The sequence below is a fragment of the Ambystoma mexicanum genome, chromosome 10 (genome assembly GCF_040938575.1).
Source record: "Ambystoma mexicanum isolate Mex_15411 chromosome 10, UKY_AmexF1_1, whole genome shotgun sequence".
In the NCBI taxonomy this organism is placed as follows: Eukaryota; Metazoa; Chordata; class Amphibia; order Caudata; family Ambystomatidae; genus Ambystoma; species Ambystoma mexicanum.
The window spans coordinates 320269608-320287525 of NC_090932.1; the positions used below are offsets into that span (position 1 = coordinate 320269608).

At 52.8% G+C, this 17918-nt stretch overlaps 1 protein-coding gene across 1 annotated transcript in view; it reads left to right on the forward strand.

The window, feature by feature from the left end:
- The window catches only part of LOC138493169 (disintegrin and metalloproteinase domain-containing protein 9-like), a 4098706-nt gene that overhangs the window by 1927419 nt on the left and 2153369 nt on the right, over positions 1–17918 (forward strand). The window contains exon 10 of the mRNA XM_069620352.1: positions 17178–17259. Coding sequence (XP_069476453.1) covers positions 17178–17259 — 82 coding nt within the window. The remainder of the gene's footprint in view (positions 1–17177; positions 17260–17918) is intronic.

Below are 17918 nucleotides of genomic sequence, written 5' to 3' on the forward strand. Positions count from 1 at the left end.
TCGAGATGCCATCATGCAGGACGCCTGTAGAGTAGGTCACTATGAAATTGGGCAAGCGAAGCTGAGGATATTTCCAGATTTCACGTTGGATGTGCAGCGTCAAAGAAGGTCATATGACGCAGTGAGGCGACGACTCAGAGAACTCTATTTAAAATATATGATGTTTATTCCGGCGAAGCTGAAGGTACTGCCGGAGGGAGGTAGTGGTTTTTCTTGTCCCCAAGGGAGGTATGGGACTGGCTAGAAGCCAGGACACATGGGGCAGACCCCCAGACCGAAAGAACTGGGCGGAGGAGCACCGGGCCACGGAGGGATGAGGAAGGTGGAGATGGAGGCAAGGACCAGGTGGAGATTTTCAGGAAAGAAGTGTTTGAGAGTGAAGTGGGGTGTGATAAGAGGGGCATGCTACATCGGAGGGGGGTATCAGAGTGTTAGCAGAATCCCCCAGAACTGGTGACGTCGTTGACTACTGCCCGCAGAGGGAGGGGGAGCAGTGGGGGTAGATTAGTCAAGAGGTCTATGGGGAAGGAGAGGAGACGGGGAGTTTGGGCGGGGTTTGGTCACCCACAACAGTTGCAGTGTTTGGGTATAGGAAAGGGAGGGGGGAGGAGCAGGAGGGGGAAGGGACAGTTGGGGAGGGAGGTGGGGGGAGGGAAGGTGGAGGGGAGGGGAGGGCTGGGGGAGGGTCTTTGGTCGGGGAAGGGTTGGGGTTGGGTCCACAATGTCCGGGGATTAGGGAACCACCACAAGAGGAGGAGGGTGGAGGAGTTCCTAAGGAGGCAAGGGATACAAGTGGCTTTGATACAGGAGACACATGTGGATAAGGAAGGGCTGGAGAAATTGGGGAAACTATGGGGGGGACAGGTAGTTGGCACGATTTATTCAACTCAAGCTAGAGGAGTGCTTATTTGGTTGATGAGAGGGGTACCACTGAAGGTGGAGGCAGTGCTGAAGGACGAGATTGGTAGAACGGTGCTAGTGAAGGGTTTATGGGAGGGCAAAACGCTGGTTAACTCGTATGCACCAAATGTAGATGATAAGGAATATTATAGGGGCGAAATTTTAGTATGGGGCGGAGATTTAAATTGTTACTTGGATGAGCGATCGGATGGGTCGGGGGGTAGAGGGTTGCCTAAGAAGGGTATGAAAGGGTCACTACATAGGATAATGAAGGGTTTAGATCTGGTGGAGGTATGGAGGGAGAGGCATGTGAAGGAAAAGGGATACTCCTAATATTCGTACTCGTGCCTGGACTATATTATAACGGGGAGGGAGCACTGTCAGTATTTTGAGGAGATAAGGTACCTAGGGCACACCCTGTCAGATCACTCCCCCTTGGTGGCTACATTGTTTGGGAATAACGAGAGTCCCCCTTGGCGGTTATGGCGACTTCAGAGAGAGGCACTGGGGGACGGGGCATTTATCGGAGAGCTTAGAGAGGGGATCACAGTGTTCTTTGAGCTGAATGAGGGGTTGGTGGAGTCCAGGGGGTTGCTTTGGGAAGCCTTTAAGGCGACCATAAGATCTAAGTGCCTATCCATGACAGTAGGTATGCGCAAGCGGCTCGTGGACACGCTGTGACGAACAGAGGCTCAGGTGGCAGAATTGAATAGGGAGGCAGCAGGGGGCGCAGTGGTGGGGGAAACTCTGCCACAGAAGTTGGAGCTTCACCATAAGATCCTGGCGGACCTGTCGCACTTTGATAGTACTAGGCGGGACGTGAGATTGCACGGGGAGGGGGATAAGGCAGGCAAGTTGCTGGCCTGGTTAATCAGCAAGGAAAACCCGAGCCGGGCTATAACCCAGATCAGGACAAGCTCGTGGGGAGATAGTTGGGACCCAAAGGGAGATTAATAAAGCCATTGTGGCATTCTACGAGGAGTTGTATACGAGTGAGGGGGGGTATGTGGATGACAAGGTGGAGGACCTCATGGAACAGTTACGGTTACCGAAACTAGAGGAGGAGTTACGGGAAGAATTGGAGGCCCCGATCGAGGAGGCCGACATCCGCTGGGCGTTTCACACAATGAGGAAAGGCACAGCGCCGGGTAGTGACGGACTTCCAGTGGAGTTTTACTCCACGTTTGTCGATCTCCTGGCACCACAGCTTAAGAAGGTATATGAGGAAGCGTTTCAGAGGGGTTGCCTCCCGGATTCGTTGAGAGAGGCGGTGATAATTGCGATATTGAAGGAGGGGAAGGACCCGATGGACTGCACGGCGTATCGACCGAAATCCCTACTGAATGTGGATGGAAACATTTTGGGGAAGATCTTAGCCACTAGATTGGCGAGGGTAGCGCCGGCCTTGGTCCATCCTGACCAATGCAGGTTTGTTGGGGGAAGAAACACGTCTGGGAATATCTCTCGCCTTCAGCATATTATGGATCTAGTGAAGTCGCGGAAGCAGGACATGGCGATAGCTTCTTTTGACGCCATGAAGGCGTTCAACTCCCTAGAGTAGAAATGGCTATTCCGGGTGCTGAGGGAATTTGGGTTTGGGGACAACATGTGTAGATGGTTGGCCCTGTTATATATACGAAGCCGATTGCTATGGTGAGTACCAATAATTGGGTGTCTGGAACATGGGAACTGGGTAGGGGGACGTGGCAGGGGTGTTTGGCCTCCCCACTTCTGTATGCCTTGGCCCTGGAGCCCTTGGCAGCGTTTTTGCGACAGGAAATGAGTGAGGAAGGGATCGAAACGGGGGCTCAAAGGCATATAGTTTCCCTTTATGCGGATGATTTACTGCTGTATGTGGTAACCCCAAGAAGTATCTTCCAGAGTTGCTCGTGATATTAAAAAATGTTCGTTTCATGTCTTGCTTGTGTATTAATCTGGGAAAATCAGTTTTGTTCCCGTTAAGTGGGCTAAGAGATAGACCACGGGAGGAATTACCAGAGTTGGGAATTAAATGGGAGAGGGAGTCATTCCAATATCTGCGGATAAGGGTATTCCATAAGGTGGATGATCAGTTTGTACATAATACAGGAAGGGCGCTGTCAAGGGTCGGAGACTCAATACAATTCTGGAAAATCTTACCCCTTTCTCTGATGGGTAGGGTGGCACTCTGTAAAATGGTGATCTTGCCACGGTTGCTCTATTTCTTTACAAATATACGCTATGTGGCGAAAAAAGTCTTCTTTAAAATGCTGTACGTTAAGGTCAGGGAACTACTATGGAATACGGGGAGGAGGAGATTATCTTTGGAGACATTGCAGAGAGATAGAGGAGAAGGGGGACTGGGCCTCCCGAATTATGAAAAATATTTTGTGGCGGCACAGTTGCAGTCGATTTTGGTGTGGGATCAACCTGAGCGGGAAACTCTGAGAGGATTGATAGGGGATCTACCGCCAAACCGTAGAGCAGATGAACTACTTTGGTACCCAATGGGTAATAAGGGGAGAACCATGGAATTTGACGTGGTGAGAGAGACGTGGAGGAAATATGTTGGTGGTAAGGGAGTTGGATTCACTATGAGGGCAAACTTCCATGGGGTGCGGACCGTAAGCTCTGTCAGGAGATTGGAAGGGCAGGTATACAGAGGCTCCGGGAGAGGGGGTGTGAGACGTTGGGGGATCTTTTTGAAGGCGAGAAGCTACTTAACTGCGAGGAATGGTGCTTGAAGTTTGGCCTACCGCAGGGACTTTTTCTGGCATATGGAGCGGTGGTTCGTAGGTTAGCAGAGATGTGGGAGGGAATGCCTGAGGAACCGGAGGCGAGTCCGGTGCTCCGAGATTTGCTGGACCAGACGGGGGGTAAGGCGCGTATTTCACGGATCTATAAAGCCCTGTGGGAGGGGAACCCCAAGGGTGAGTTGAGGATAAAGGAGAGGTGGGAGGCGGACATGGGACATCAAATATCGGAAAAAGAATGGACACAGGTCTGGGGATTGGTCTGGCAGACATCACGGAATGCCTGCTTCCAGGTGGTCCAGTTTAATATTTTACACAGGACGTATGTGACCCCGATGGGGCTTCGGGCAATGAACAGGGAGCAGTCAGATGAATGCCCCAGGTGTGGTGTGGCACAGGCGGGGTTCTGGCATATGGTATGGGAATGTAGGATAATGGTGGCTTACTGGGGTGAGGTTATTAAGGGGGTGAATGGGCTGTTGGGGACCAGATGGAAAAGGAGTCCGGAAATTTGTATATGGGGTAAACTCCCAGGGGGAAAAAGGCATAAGCTACGGAACAGGATGGGCCGATTCCTATTGATCTTGGTGAAACTCCGAATGGCTATAGCTTGGAAGTGTCCACAAGGCCCGGCAATAAATATGTGGTGGGTGGATGCCCGCAGATGGGGCATGGCAGAACTAACGATTATACAGAAGACAGAAACTGAAACGGAAGGGGAGGGTCTGTCAATACATTGGACTCAATTGCTGAATGACTTATTAAAGGACAATGATCTACGGCCACCATGAAAAGTGACTGAGGAGGGGTGAGGAATGGGGGGATAAAGGTGAATGGGGAGGATATGGACTAAGGGAGTGGGGGTGGAGCCATCCGAATCTTAGAGCCATCTCCGATCATGGTGGACTGCACGTGGTGATTTATGGAAGGCATGGAGGCCTGGAGGACATAACATGGACTCTGGGGGGAGGGAGGAGTGAGGGTGGGGGGAGGGGTAACCTCTAGGGTTGTGGTCTCGATACTGTTATAAAAGGTTAATAGAAAGTTTGAATGGGGCAATATGGGGGATAGTGGGGTGAGTGGGAAGGGGGATGGGAATGTTCGGATCGTTATTTCTTTCTGGTTTGTTACTACAAAATGCTAATAAAGAGTGTTTTATGTCGATATAGGGACAATGAACCCAGTAATGATGCAAGTACTCCTAGTCCACAGTCCCCTTTCCTCCATTTGACCCACCCTCCATCCCCATGTTAAAATGTTGCCCGTATGGACCGTCTAGTGTCTGATGCTACAAAGGAGACTGAGGTGAGGCGCCGGCGCCTCTGCATGCTCTAAATTTAAAGGAGAAAAGCAAATATTTGCACGGCAAAATGGTTCTGGTACCTTCTCCAGCATGGGGTCTGGCATGGATTCACATGCTCATGAATATTCCCCGTCGTCAGGCTGGGAATCCTCGGTAAAGAAAAAAACAGTATCAGTTTCGTTTCTGATCTGTCTTTCGTAGTAGTAACCAATCACTGGTCTCTGCGTCATACTGACCACGGCCAATGACTGCCCTCTACCTAAGCCCCGCCTCTGGCAGCCATCTTCAGATTTTTACCGCACGTTCATGTGTTGGGATCCTCATGCTATTGCTCTCGAGCGTTAGTGCTATTTTTTCACGTTTTTTCTCAAAAAACTTCGTTTTTTTCGGTCAAAAGAGCCTCAAGCTCCACCGACTCTCCATCCGATCAACGGGGACCCGTGTCGGATTCGTCTACGCCCCTCAAGGGTGAAGATTCGTCGAGCTACGCTTTTGGAGGATTCCAGAAGTTTCTCAGGCCCATCTCGGTCATGGCCCAGGAGAAGGGAAGCTCGACGCCCGGAAAGCTGTTCAGGGTCTGCCCTGGATGCCAGCTACAGAATGTCTTTAAGGAAGACGAACACTCCTTTTGTCTTTACTGCCTACATGAGGACAAGACGCACGTGGAGAAGGACTGTGCGTTTTGCGGCAACATGTCGGAGCGGACCATGAAGGACCACCATCAACGTCTCGCCAACTGGCTGGAAGGGAAGAGCCCGTCCGGCGAGAAAAGGAGAAAGAAATCCGAGCGGTCTTCTAAGACCTTTGAGGACGCCCCGGCGACGGGGGTCCAACACAAGGCCAAGCACCGCGAGTCCGCTGGCACCGTGAGCGCCGAACGGTCGGGCTCTACGGGCGCCAGGCAGGGCGCACCCTCCCCGGCACCATCAACCACGAGCCAACGCTCTGGGTCGGGTAAGAGGAAGGCCGAGCACCCGGCGAAGCTCCTGGAGAGGCCCCGGTCGAGCTCGAAGGCGGAGGGGGAGCGAGGCAGTGCCCCCCCCTCAAGGAGAAGGCGGTGAGCGCACCTAAGGTGGTGAAAGCCTTAATCCATCCGGCCAAGGCCTCTATCGAGACAGTCGCAGCGGCCCTGGCTCAGCCTGTGGAGGCTACACCAGTGGTGGCGACCTCGGGGCTCAGAGTCTCCCTGCCACCGCGGAGGGAGTCCTCTTTTATGCCCATCGACAGGACCCCCGTGAAACCTCCGACGGAGAAGAAAAAGGGGGGGCAGGAGGTCGTCGTGGATTCGGCCTCAACCTCTGAGGAAGAACTGGTCGAGGTCTTAAGCCACAGCGTTGGTGTGGAAGAAGACCAGCCTGTCGGGAGGGATCCCGACGCAGGAGGCGACGACATCGTCGAGGGTACCGACGGGTCCCTGACCGCCCGTCGGACTCCCCTCTACCAGCGCTGCAAGACAACTCGGCGGCCATTTTGTTGGCTATACAGTCCTTATGCTCAGAGATAAGGACGAGACTGCCATTGCCAGTGGAGATCCCGTCGGGGGACCCGGAACCAGGCCCTTCGGGCAGCCCCCCTCCTAAGAAAAGAAGGATTCACCCTCCACCTCATTTTCAGCCGTCGCGCCCCGTTCAGCCCTCCTCCCCGTCCACGACTCGAGGGGATGACACGGGGACTGACACGGCCGCGACGGGTACGGACGACGAGGTGTACGACGAGGATCTGCCGTTGTCGCCTCCCACCCGGGCTTCCCCGCCCGACGAGATTGGATCTTTTCACTCCATGATCGCCAGGGCGTCCGAGCTCTTCCAGCTCTGCCCTGAGGAGAAGAAGAAGGAAGGTTTCCTTTATCAGCGGTGCAAGGCCAAGAGGAAGACGGTCCTCTCTGTACCTCTGCTGGACGATATTTGGGATGAGGGCCTTGCCCTCCTCAAGAACCCATCCACGACGCCGGCTAGAAGAGACCGAGAAGAAGTACCGGGTCCCGGACGCGGCCCCCTTGTGCCTCCGGGCACAGCCTACCCCGGACTCCGTCGTCTCCGCGGCGGCCAGGAAGAAAGCGGGGGGGGGGGTGCGGCCTCCACGTCGACTTCCCCGCCGGACGGCGAGGGAAAGAAATTGGACACGATGGGGCGCAGGGTCATCTCGTCTGCAGCGACGAGGATTAAGGCGGCCAACGCCCCGCTACGACAGGGAGCTGTGGTACAAACTGGACTTCCTACCGGACGACAAGAGGGCGGATGCCCTGGAGATCTTGCATGAAGGTGAGGTGGCGTCGGACCATGCCATCACGATTGCGACGGACATCGCCGACACTGGATTTCGCCAGTTGGGCAACGGCGTGTGCCTTAGGCGGCATGGATGGCTCAGGGCTACTGACTTCCGTCAAGACGTACAGACCAGAGTCCTGGACATGCCGTTCGATGGGAACAACCTGTTTGGGAAAACAGTGGACGATTCCCTTCAAGCCATCAAAGCGGACACGGAGACGGCCCGGGCTCTCGGGGTTCTCCAGCAATGGCGGCCGCCCTTTCGGAGCGGCGGAGGCAAGGGTGCCTCCAAAGGTTCCGGCGGCGGATTTTCCACCTACCGTCAAGCGGCCCGTTCATCGTCTCAAGAAGCTTACAGGGGACGAGGCAAGTCAGGCGGACCCCGCCGTCGTCGCCAAGGAGGTCAAGGCGGCAAAGCCTCGTCTAAGCAGGATTGAACCGGCCGTGGGGTCGAGCCCCCACCGAAGCACCCCGGTGGGAGGCCAGCTGGCGAGCTTCGTCAGCGTGTGGGAGTCCATCTCCACAGACCGTTGGGTGCTGGACGCCCTGGCCCAGGGCCACGCGCTCGAGTTTCAAAGATGGTGCCCGCGCGTCCCCCCTGTGGCCAGGAAAGAGCTTCACGTCCCTCAGCTTCTCCGGGAGGTAAAGGCGATGCTCAGGAAGGGCGCCATCAAACTCGTCCCAAAGAGGCTTCGGGGCTCTGGAGTTTACTCAAGATACTTCCTCGTGAAGAAGAAGACGGGAGGATGGCGCCCCATCCTAGACCTACGACGGCTGAACAAGTTCATCAAGGCGCAGAAGTTCTGGATGGTCACCCTCCAGCACGTCCTGGGTCAGCTGGAGGAGGGCGACTTCCTGTCGTCGTTGGATTTGGAGGATGCCTACTTCCATATTCCCATCCTAAAGGGGCACCGAAAATTTCTCAGGTTCGTGGTCCAAGGGCGTCACTATCAGTTCAGAGCCCTTCCCTTCGGTCTGCCGTCGGCGCCCAGGGTATTCACCAAGTGCCTTGCACCAGTGGCGGCACAGCTGCGCCGAGAGGGGATCCACGTCTACCCCTACCTGGACGACTGGCTCATCCGAGCCAAGACGAGGGAGCTCGCCGTGGAGCACACGGCAAGGACCGTCCAACTTCTCACGGACCTGGGATTCTCCGTGAACTACGCCAAGTCCCACCTGGTACCCTCGCAAGACGCACTGTTTCTGGGAGCGAAGCTCGACACAGTGTCCCTTCTGGCCTCCCCGTCGGAGGAAAGGACCAGGGCCATCCTGGGCAAGGTACAGCGGATGTTGGTCGCCGACGCGGCCAAGGTGAGGTCCATCAAGTCCCTCCTCGGAATGATGTCTTCTTGCATCTACCTCATTCCCATGTGCAGGCTCCGGATGCGCCCGTTGCAGGAGTTCCTGGACGCGCGCTGGATCCAAACGACGGGCAACTTCGAGGAGAGGATCACACTCGACGAGAGTTTCCGACGAGCGATCTGGTGGTGGGGCACCCGCGCGCATCTGACGGCGGGCATGGACTTCCAGACCCCAGGCCACCAGGAGACAGTGACCACGGATGCCTCCCTGGAAGGGTGGGGAGCGCACACCGGAAATCTGCACGCGAGAGGCCTTTGGCTCCCGACGGAGAAGTCCCTCCATATCAATGTCCTGGAGCTCCGTGCAGTGTTTTGGGCCCTCAGGTCCTTCCTTCCGTCCCTCAAGGGCAAGGTGGTGAGGATCTTCACCGACAACACCACCACCATGTTTTACATCAGGAAACAGGGCGGAACCAGGTCCCCAGCACTGTCCAAGGAGGCGCAGGACCTGTGGCATTGGGCCGTCGCCCAAAGGATGTTTCTGGTGCCGTTTCATCTGGCAGGGATAAAAAACACCATCGCCGACTCACTCAGCAGGGAGCTGCGCTCGTGCCACGAGTGGGAACTACGGCAGGATCTAGTGGATCGCCTCTTCCGACGGTGGGGCACACCCCAGATCGACCTGTTCGCGACGGCGACGAACTCCAAGTGCCGGAGGTTCGCCAGCAGGTTTCCCCAGCCGAGGAGCATGGGCGATGCTTTCTCGTTCCCCTGGGAAGGCCTGTTCCTATACGCGTTCCCTCCTCTGCCACTGCTGATCCGGCTCATCAACCAGCTCAAGAGGTCACGGTGCAGGATGATCCTCGTCGCACCTGCGTGGCCGAGGCAGATATGGTTCCCGGACCTTCTGGACTTGTCAGCGTCCCCGTCAATCAAGCTGCCAGTGGACGCGGATCTGCTCTCCAGGGAAGGAGGCGCCATCCTCCACCACGACCCGAAGTCGCTGAACTTGCAGGCCTGGCTCCTGCAGCGCTAGAGTTTGGAGGATACGACATACCGGCCGACTGCAGAGAGGTTCTTGCAAAGGCCAGGGCGTCCTCGACTCTTAAATGCTACGGACACAAATGGAAGAGGTTCTCTGTCTGGTGCCACGCACAGAAGATTAACCCTCTAAGGATTACGGCTCCCCAAGTGCTGCCGTACCTGTTGACGCTGGCCAAGGCTGGACTGGCACACGCGTCCATCAAGATTCATCTTGCTGCGATCTCCCAATACACCAGAACCACGGGGCGGACGTCCTTGTGGTCTCATCGTCTGGTGAAAGAGTTCATGAAGGGACTGTTCAGATCGTTCCCGCCGGTGAAGGCTCCGGCCCCGGCGTGGGAGCTCAACGTGGTGCTGACCAAGCTCATGGGACCTCCGTTCGAGCCTCTGCACTCGGCCCCGTTGAAGTTTCTGTCGTGGAAAACAGCATTTCTTGTGGCCATCACCTCCGCACGACGAGTGGGAGAGATCCAGGCCCTATCTTGCAAGCCACCATACTTGACTTTTCACGACACGAGGGTGGTGCTCAGGACGCACCCCTCCTTCATGCCCAAGGTGCCGTCGGACTTCCACCTCAACGAACCCTTGGTGTTGCCTGTGTTTTTCCCGTCGCCTTCGTCGCCGGCTGAGAGGACTTTGCACTCGCTGGATGTGGCTAGAGCGCTGAAGTTCTACGTGGACCGCACGAAGTGTTTTCGGAAGACGTCACAACTCTTTGTGAACTTTGGACCTGTCAATCAGGGGAAGGCTCTCTCGAAGGCTTCCATTTCCAGATGGCACTCCGGCTGTATCATGTACTGTCATCGGTTGGCAAACCGACCGCTGCCTGGCCGTCCGAGAGCCCATTCCACCAGAGCGGTCGCAGCTACCACGGCGTTCCTTTCTGGTGTACCCCTGCTGGACATATGCAGGGCTGCTACGTGGAGGTCGACGCACACCTTCATGAAATTCTACTGCGTCGATCGGGATTCCAGGGAGGAGTCCAGGGTCGGCCAAGCAGTGCTGCGCAACCTGTTCGCCTGAGGTGAGCCTGGTGAGGAGGTAAGATTGCTTGATGTTGAGTTTGATGTAATGCTTAATGTTGAGCCTTTGCCACCTCCCGTGGTTGTGCATGTGTGTACTGCTATGTATTCTTTATTCATGAGCATGTGAATCCATGCCAGACCCCATGCTGGAGAAGGAACAAGTTACTCACCTGTAACTGTTGTTCTCCAGCATGGGTCTGGCATGGATTCATATGCGAACCCTCCCGCCTACCCCTCTGCGGCTCTTCACTTGGTCATACTGCCACTTCACGTGCTTCCAAATCTGAAGATGGCTGCCAGAGGCGGGGCTTAGGTAGAGGGCAGTCATTGGCCGTGGTCAGTATGACGCAGAGACCAGTGATTGGTTACTACTACGAAAGACAGATCAGAAACGAAACTGATACTGGTTTTTTCTTTACCGAGGATTCCCAGCCTGACGACGGGGAATATTCATGAGCATGTGAATCCATGCCAGATCCATGCTGGAGAACAACAGTTACAGGTGAGTAACTTGTTCCATCCCTGTACAGGGACACCCATGCAGTATGGAAGAAAGGGGACAATGAACGAGGAGCTCCAGTCACTACTGTGAGTAACCTTTTTTCGAGTGGATTGTGTCCTCCAACGTATTCCTCATATTAGATGTATTCCATCCAGCTTTGCTGCTCTTCGGAAATTTTTTCGGCAGAGGGCGCCGTCCGTCGATGTCGCCGAGTCGATAGTCCCTCAAAGGCCTCCGTCGAGGGTGACGTCATCGGGTGTATAAGTAGCACGCACGGCGCCCGTTGGCCTCAGTTCCGTTTTTCCGCAGTTACGTTGCTTCGGACATTCGGCGCGCCTCGAGTTCTGTCAAGAAATATAATATAACAAGAGAAGTAATTATGTCCTCGTCATCGACGCTGACCACGACCCCGAGATTGGGTTTTAAGAAATGCAAGTTGTGCAGCTCAAAAATATTGATCACGGACCCGCACCACGAGGGTTTGTGGAGCCTCGGGGAAGGCCACGACATGGAGGCCTGTTCGAAGTGTCAGGCGATGACGGGGAAGGCCTTTGCGAGAAAGGAGAGGAAAGCTACAGGTAGGTCGGAAGGATCGAAAAGCCTCTAGCATCGAGTCGAGACCCCATGCGGAAAAATTCCTTGACGCGAAAGGCATCGATCTAGATCCCGAAGCGATTCTCATCGCTCGTCGTCTTCGTCGAAAAAGTCGAAGAAACAACGCCATAGGTCTCCCTCCACCTCGTCGTCAGACGAGTCTCTGAAAATGAAATGCCCCACAAAACATTTGTCTAGCGAAGAGTGGGAAGCATTCAGGGTCAAAATGATGGAAGTGTTTGAGAAGGCGAAGCCTCGGTCCGCGCCTTCTTCGGAAGCCGGGCGGGAGCGTCATCGCTCCGACACTCGCGCGCCTTCGAGCCCGGGTGAAAGAAGGATAGGGAACCTTCCAGGACGCCGAGCGATAAACGCTCGAGTCGACTCGACCGCTCGAGGTCACCGACGCCATCCGAGACCTATCACACCTCGAAGGGGAAACCGTCGAAGGCCGCCTCGACGCCCTCAAAGCAGACCCTGTCGACAACCACTATGTCATCGACGCTGTTGACGCCTTTATCGACGTTGACGCCGAAACCCTCAGCGCCAAAGGCTCCAACCAACCCAGGGCAGCCAGAAAAAGAGAAGGAAAAAGTTAAAAGACATGTAATTCCTTCAGAGCCTGGTACTACACCTCTTCCTCCTCCTCTCCCAGAGAAGGTTTTCAAGCCTCTCCCTAGGAAGGAGTTTTTCAAATCTTTGACCTCAATTTTTGTGGAACAGGAGAGATCCGAGGAGGAAAATGTACCTTTTGGATTGGAGTATGGCACCCCAAATGTCCCAGAATGCTTGATCTCAGAGGAAAGCAGAATGAGGGATTTGGTGGAGTCTTTACACAATGCAAGTGGCATTGACACCTCTCCTGAGAATGACTTCGGTAGACCAGATCCAGGAGAGCATGCCAGTCCATCTTACCGTCAGTTAATGACCAAGGTGGTAGATTACTTGGGATGGGCTAGACCACCAGCCCAATTCGTCCAGGATGATTTAACAGACATATTGGACCATGGTCCCACTGAAGACCCAGTACTACCTTTTCATGTAGCCTTACAAAACAAGGTGGCCAAGAATTGGGAAACTCCGGATTCTATTCCTCCGGTAAATAAATCCCTTGCATCAAAATACCGTCCAGCCAGTAGCGACCCCGGCTATCTGTCAAAACATACAACTCCCGAGAGTTTGGTCATACAGGCAGCCACAGCTTCCAACAAACTCGCGTACCCGTCTTTCCCTCCAGACAGGGCCGATAAGCGTGTGGATGGTTGGGCACGGAAGGTATTTTCAGCCGGGAGCATGGCATTAAAATCTGCCAACTCCACATGTGCCTTGGCAAAACTTTCGTACACACTATGGGAGTGCATCGCAATGGCGGTGGAGCACATAGCAGAAGGGAAAGAAAGGGAAGGTTTCCTAGCCATCGTTAGAGATGGAAAGGAGGCCATGCAGGAATCCCTTCAATCTGGATTGGACACTGTGGATAGTGTAAGCAGGTCCATGGGCACTAGCACGGTAATGCGCAGGTTTGCGTGGTTACGGAAGTCGGGTTTTGCACCGGACGTACAGAACTGTCTCCTGAACATGGCTTTTGACGGGCCTCACCTTTTTGGCAACAAGGCTGATGAGAGCCTTGAGAGGTTGCAGACCTCAAAAGCAGTTGCAAAATCCTTAGGAGCTGCTATTAGGCAACCTCAGCCTTTTCGTGCGCAAGGGCAATCATGGAGGGGATGATCCTATCATTATTACACCTCATACGGGAAAACGAGGGGAATGACCAGTCAAAGGAGCCAAAGAAAGGCCACTCGTGGTGGACGAGGAAAACGTGCAAAGCCAGCTCCAGCTGCAGCCTCTTTGCCATCAGCAGCTGCAACATCCGCCACAAAACCACTTTGAGGACTTGCATCACAAAACACCTGTAGGAGGCAGGCTGTCGCAGCATCTGCAAGAATGGCGAGCCATTACTTCAGATGTTTGGGCTCTAGAAATAATAGCCCAAGGCTATTGCCTTCCTTTTCTAAAGCAACCTCACAGCAATCCACCAGGGAGACACCCGTTGAAACTTTCAAACCCGCTCCTACAGCAGGAAGTTCTAACCCTGCTGGAGAAAGGTGCTATAGAACCAGTACCTGCAGCGCAGAGGAACAAGGTTTGGTACTCCCCGTATTTTTTGATCCCCAAAAAGGACGGAGGATTGAGACCCATCTTGGACTTAAGAAACTTGAACAAGTTCCTCAGGAAGGAGAAGTTCAAGATGGTTACCCTTTTTCAGATCCTTCAGGCCCTTCAGCTCCAGGACTGGTTGGTGTCATTGGACCTCCAGGATGCTTATTTTCATGTGCCGATTCATCTCAAACACAGAAAATACCTGAGGTTCGTAGTTGGCGACTCACACTATCAGTTTCGAGTCCTGCCATTCGGGTTGACCTCCGCCCCGAGGGTCTTCACCAAGTTAATGGTAGTGGTGGCAGCACACCTCAGGAGAGGGGGGATTCATGTCTACCCCTACCTGGACGATTGGTTGATCAGAGCACGCTCTGCCGAGCAAGCACTGGATCATCTGAAAGTCACCTGCTACTTCCTCCACAAACTGGGCTTCTCCCTCAATTTCAAGAAGTCACAGATGACACCTTCCCAACAGCTTCAGTACATAGGAGCTGTATTAGATACGTCCTTGGGAAAGAGCTCGCCTCCCAAGTCGAGGGCTCAAGACATTCTTCAGATGGTTTCCAAATTCCAAAATGCCCAAAATCTCCAGTCTTGCGACTTTTTAAGGTTGCTCGGCCTCATGGCATCCTGCATCTTTCTGGTGCCAGAGGCACGCTTGAGGATGAGATCCCTTCAATGGGCCCTAAAGACTCAGTGGTCCCAGTTCTCGTGTCAAATGACAGATCTTCTTCAGATTCCGAACAAGGTCAGACAAGACCTTCTATGGTGGACCTGTACAGAGAACATCCTAAAAGGAGAACCTTTTTGGCAACCATGGCCGGAGATCACAGTAGTGATGGACGCCTCACTCCTGGGGTGGGGAGCTCATGCCAACGATTTGACAATCAGCGGTCATTGGTCTCCAAACTACATATCAACCTTTTAGAGCTGAGGGCAATCAGACTAGCGCTGAAGGCCTTCCTGCCATCTGTCAGCGGAAAGAATGTCCTGATAATGACGGACAACACAGTGGCCATGCACTACCTAACCAAAAGAGGAGGTGTGGGGTCACTACCCCTGTGCAGAGAGACAATGCAGCTCTGGTATTGGGCAATTCAGGAGGGAATCTCTTTAACGGCAATTCATCTAGCCGGGGAAGAGAATATGACGGCAGATGCTCTGAGCAGGCAGAGCAGGGTATCCCACGAATGGGAACTGGCTCAGGAAGTCATTCAAGAGATCTTCGCCCTTTGGGGAACCCCTCAAGTAGACCTGTTTGCAACTGGAATCAACCGAAAATGCGAAAAGTATTGCTCAAGGGACTTTCCCCCGAGAGGAGCCCTGGGGCACGCGTTCGTGGTGGAGTGGAATTTTCCACTATTGTACGCGTTCCCTCCGATTCCCATCATTCCTCAGGTCATCAGGAGGCTGAGAAGGTTTCGGAGTCGCATGATCCTAACTGCCCCGGATTGGGCCAGGAGAACGTGGTACCCGGACCTTCTAGCCATGTCCATCTGTCCTCCAGTACGTCTTCCTCAGAGAGAGAACCTTCTCTCTGAAATGGAAGGTCAGGTTCTCCATCCAGAGGTCAAAAAGCTCAACCTTCATGCTTGGTATCTGAAAGGCTGAGATACAGGGATTGGAACCTTCCAGATGACGTTATGGAGGTGTTGCTTTCGGCAAGAAGGCCAGCAACAAAGTCTCTATACCGTTGCTGTTGGAAAATGTTTTGCAACTGGTGCAGAGAAAAGAATGTCGATCCTTTTCTATGTTCTATTCCGGAAGTATTATCTTTCCTTCTGACCCTAGCACATAGAGGTCTGAATATTGGAACAATAAAAGGTTACCTTGCGGCGCTTTCCATTTTCAAGCACTCATCGGAAGAATGCTCCTACTTCAAAATTCCTTTGATAATACAATTCTTAAAAGGACTCACTAATGTGTTTCCTCCTCACCCATTTCAAGTACCGATCTGGGATCTAAATTTAGTCCTAAAATTCTTAATGTGTGCTCCTTTTGAGCCTATGCACACGTGTCCATTAAGATTATTAACGTGGAAAACAGCCTTCTTGGTTGCTCTAACATCAGCAAGAAGAGTGAGCGAATTGCAGGCACTGTCTTCTGGGCCACCCTATACTGTGTTCCATAAGGACAGAGCTGTGTTGAGGGTAAAACCATCATTTTACCGAAAGTAATATCTGATTTTCATTTAAGTCAGAAAATTGTCTTACCCGCATTCTATCCTCCACCCCATCCTTCGAAGGAGGAGGAAAGATTACACAGGTTGGATCTGAAAAGAGCTTTAAGCTTTTACATCTCTAGACTTTCCAGACTTAGAGTGGACAACCAGCTGTTTATAGGTTACACAGGAAGGAAACTGGGTCAATTGGTGACAAAACAGACAATTTCACGCTGGATTGTGCTTTGCATTTCATAATGCTACAGACTAGCTCAAAAAGACCCTCCGGAAGGGTTAAGGGCTTATTCTACCAGAGGCATCGCCTCCTCCACGGCCCTTCAAAGAGGTGTTCCAATAAGATCCATTTGCGAAGCAGCAACTTGGTCTTCGCTACACACCTTCTCAAAATTCTATAACATGGATGCTTCCCACTCTAGGGAGCTAACTTTTGGAAAAGCAGTACTTTACTCAGCCATCTAAGAGTATCGAAAAATCTACCCCCTCCTCCAGAGGAATTGTCCATACTGCTTTGGGAGTCTATCTAAGATGAGGAATACGTTGGAGGACACAATCCACTCGAAGAACAAGTTACTTACCTACTGGTAACGTTCTTTCGATTGGATGTTCCTCCAACGTATTCCTCATCGCCCTCCCAGCCTACCCCTCTGTAGATTTTTCCGGGTTATTGCCATCTCAAATCTCGCAAGGCTCATACCTGTCTGCCGGCACAATCTACACAGTACAAGATCAAAGATAAAAAGGGGGAAAAACAGAACTGAGGCCAACGGGCGCCACGCGTGCTACTTATACACCCGATGACGTCACCCTCCACAGAGGCCTTCGAGGGACCATCGACTGACGACATCGACGTTGGAGGAACATCCAATCGAAAGAACGTTACCAGTTGGTAAGTAACTTGTTCATTTCCTGCATGACAGCCACCCCCTAACTATAAAATCAACTGTCCATGTTTGGCCACACAATTCCTTCCCCACCCTCACAATCTCTATTAGAAATGCATAGGCCAAACCTCTTCTACAAAGGCATAGGTGCAGTTGTGTAGCACGAGCACCCACACCAATGGCCCAGAGAGGAGACAAGGCAACATCCCACCTGTATCCCCTTAGGTTTTAATAAACAGTCTTTAAAGTATTTGATTTTGATGTAGTGCTTGATGTTTTTATATTGTAGGAAAGAAGCACGGGTACTGGTGTCAGGAATGACAAACTTAGGTGGTGTCTGCCATCCTTTTGTTTCAACATTATTTATGGTGGTACGTATTCATTTATACCAACAATCTTTTTAAATCAAGTATTGACATGCTTTTGTTAGTCAAGTTTATTAGTAATTCACTAAAACGGTTAATACTTTTCCTGTGCAAGTCTATCTAAAATGCTTTAAAAACTGCCCCGCCCTAAAACTCCTCAGCTTATTTCTTCCTTTATACCCTCAAAGCCAAAACAGTGGTAGCCATAGACACCTGGGCACCCATGAATACGACCAGATCAAGTGATTCACACAGCTAACAAATCTCTGATCAGAAAACTGCGGACTAGGTGGCCTAAAAATGTCTCCCCAAAAAGCATTGGTAATTACAAATCAAGCACGAAATCATACACCAAAGTCATATACTCCTACGTCACGTCCCCTTTCCTCCATACTTGTGGGACATCTCTCCGTCCTGTCGGACGGGACCGGAGCACTTTGTAAAAAGCATCCACATTTTTTTTCCAAAATGTGTCCCTCCTCTCTTTCCTGTGCGGGGCCCGGCACGCGGCCGTAACCCCGCCCACCTTGGCTCCGCCCCGCGCTTCGCCCATCAGTCCTTTTCTCTGCACGATCGGGGCCGGATGCACTTGCATCCTCGGAAGTTTTTCTTCCCTGTTTTCCTCTCTGGCTCTCGCTAGCGTTCGTTTACTAGTCTGTCTATGG